This window comes from Apaloderma vittatum, unplaced genomic scaffold (genome assembly GCF_000703405.1).
Source record: "Apaloderma vittatum isolate BGI_N311 unplaced genomic scaffold, ASM70340v1 scaffold22469, whole genome shotgun sequence".
Classification (NCBI taxonomy): Eukaryota; Metazoa; Chordata; class Aves; order Trogoniformes; family Trogonidae; genus Apaloderma; species Apaloderma vittatum.
In genome coordinates this window covers 49,675-51,811 of record NW_009736142.1, presented here as the reverse complement: position 1 = coordinate 51,811, position 2,137 = coordinate 49,675, and the positions used below count along the sequence as shown (strand labels likewise).

At 52.8% G+C, this 2,137-nt stretch overlaps 1 protein-coding gene across 1 annotated transcript in view; it reads left to right on the top strand.

Moving 5' to 3' along the window:
- Positions 1–2,006: 2,006 nt before the first annotated feature.
- CDS2 (CDP-diacylglycerol synthase (phosphatidate cytidylyltransferase) 2) overlaps positions 2,007–2,137 on the top strand; it is a gene marked incomplete at its 5' end in the record, with an annotated part of 7,483 nt that continues 7,352 nt past the window's right edge. Inside the window, one exon of the mRNA XM_009876870.1 lies at positions 2,007–2,137. Coding sequence (XP_009875172.1) covers positions 2,007–2,137 — 131 coding nt within the window.

Here is a 2,137-nt window from a genome sequence, read left to right as displayed (position 1 = left end):
CGTTCTTCTTCAGTTCAGTGGTTTGCCCTTCCGTCGCGAGTCTGGGGCGAGCACGAGATGATGGATACTTGGGCTGTGTTAGAGATCTGCCTGAGCTTTTTGGTTTTAGCTGGTACAGATGGTTTCCTTGAATCGGTCACATTAATTTTTCTTCTTTGGAACTGTGCAAGGGGAGAAGAAAAGCCCCCATCTCCTAAACGTAATCTACAAGGACAAGCTGAGTTTGGTCAGGCTGGAGCTGAAGGGGAGTTCTGCAGAGAAATCTTCTCTTGGTGACAGCGCAGAAAACCTTGCAGTGGGAAACGGAGACTGTCGCTAAGTACCGTGCCCTGATTTCCCCAGGGCCGTGCCAGGACAGGGCCCCTGACCCGTGCCGTGCTGTACAATGTCAAACTTGTGGTCTCTGGGGAGTTTTGTGATTTCCAATCTTTTCGCCCGCTGCCATTTGCAGCCGCCTTTTTGATCTATATGGTGCTAAATCTCTCTGAAGTCCGAGGGACAAGTGGATTTTACAGGTCAGTTAATAAACAGCTAAAAAAATAATAAAAAAAGCCAAGTTGCATTTCTTTGCCAGCTCTCCCACCCTACGTGAGTGCTGGCAGAGGCGTTCCGGTTTGTTTTCCCCTTCCTTTGCAGTGGAAGGGAACAGAGGGAAGCGAGCGCTGGGCAGAGGCGACGCAGGGTGCGGCCGGTGCTTCACTGATCCCCGGAAGCCTCTGACAGCACCGTTGTATTTTTAGCTGCCTCCACCTGACGGTGTCTGGCTGTCCTCGCCTGGTTTAAGAACCTGGCCTGCAGCCATTGATACATCACGGCTCAGGGAATAATTATCTTTTCCTGCCTTCAACAAGGAAGCTGCTCAAGTCTTACTGCTCTAGTGAACTACAAACACCCCTCGCTTTGGTTACGCCAGACCCATCCCAGCGGGGGCTTGTTTTGGTGGGGGTCCCCCCTCCCTGAGTGCAGATGGACCCCGAAGGGATGAAGCTGCTTTGTTTGCAGAGCTCCCAGCGTTGGGCAGCTTGGCTTCCTCCCGGCTTTTCCCGCAAACGTGCTCTTTTCCAGGAGTTTTAAAATAGCCCGTGGTATGAGGCCAAAGCGTGGGCTCTGCAGGAGCGCTCCCCGGGGAATCGCGTTTTCCTTCCTTGCTCCGAGGCCGGAGGAGCTGGGTGAAGCTCTGGGCACTGAAATGGGGGGTGAAAGGTGGAAGTTTGGATTTGTCCTCTCTTCAGGAGCTGGACCAGAGGAAGAACTGCTGCTGGGGAGAGGGTGTGGGACTGCCAGGAGGTTGCCTGTAATCCTTTTTCCACGACTGGTCTGTAGTGGAGCCTTCTGTAACCTCCCACCTTGCTTGTTGTATTTATTTACCCCCTAAATACGGGGCTTTGCTCTGGGTGAAGTGCTGGAGCGGAACGAGGGGCAGGGGAAGCACGTGTGTTTCTTTCCAGTGCATCACGTTTCGTCTGCAGCCAGAGAGGATGGTTGGACTTGAGCGATAAGCCGTGCTCTTCCTCTTCAGCTATTTGAGGATGGGCTCGGTGGTATTTTTAACATCCGCAGGCGAAGTTGGCCCTTGAGAAGTCTGTCTGGAAGCCTTGAGCCCGTCTACTTGGAGGCCTTGCTCGCTGTCTAATTTGGGCAGCGCTGCGTACTTGGAGATGTGCCTGGGCACTGGGAGACCTTGTGAAAATTCCTGCTAACGAGCCTGTGTCCTGCGGCACTGGGAGATACTTATTAATCAGCTTCAAGGCGTCTTTAGCTGTTCAGAGGGAGCAGATCCTTTTCTGTGGTTGCTGCTGAGACTGATGGAGAGTAAACCCCATGATGCCTGTCACCTAAACCACTTGATGTTGGCTGTCGTGGGTATAACTCCATGTAATACCCACAATGTTTTCTTCTCTTTCTGTCATGCGGAAGCAGAGTGGTGGTAGGTGTTGCATCTGCTGGGCTGGCCTCAGATTCTTCAAAGACTCTGGAAAAGCCCTTTCTCTCTCTTTAACTTGCAGGAGTCAGAGTCTGAGAACAAGCTGGATGGAGAGACGGCGTCGGACAGCGAAAGCAAATCCGAATTTGGAGGTTCGCCCCCGGTGCCGACGTCGGATGACACCCCAGAGGTCCTGAACAGAGCTCTCTCCAA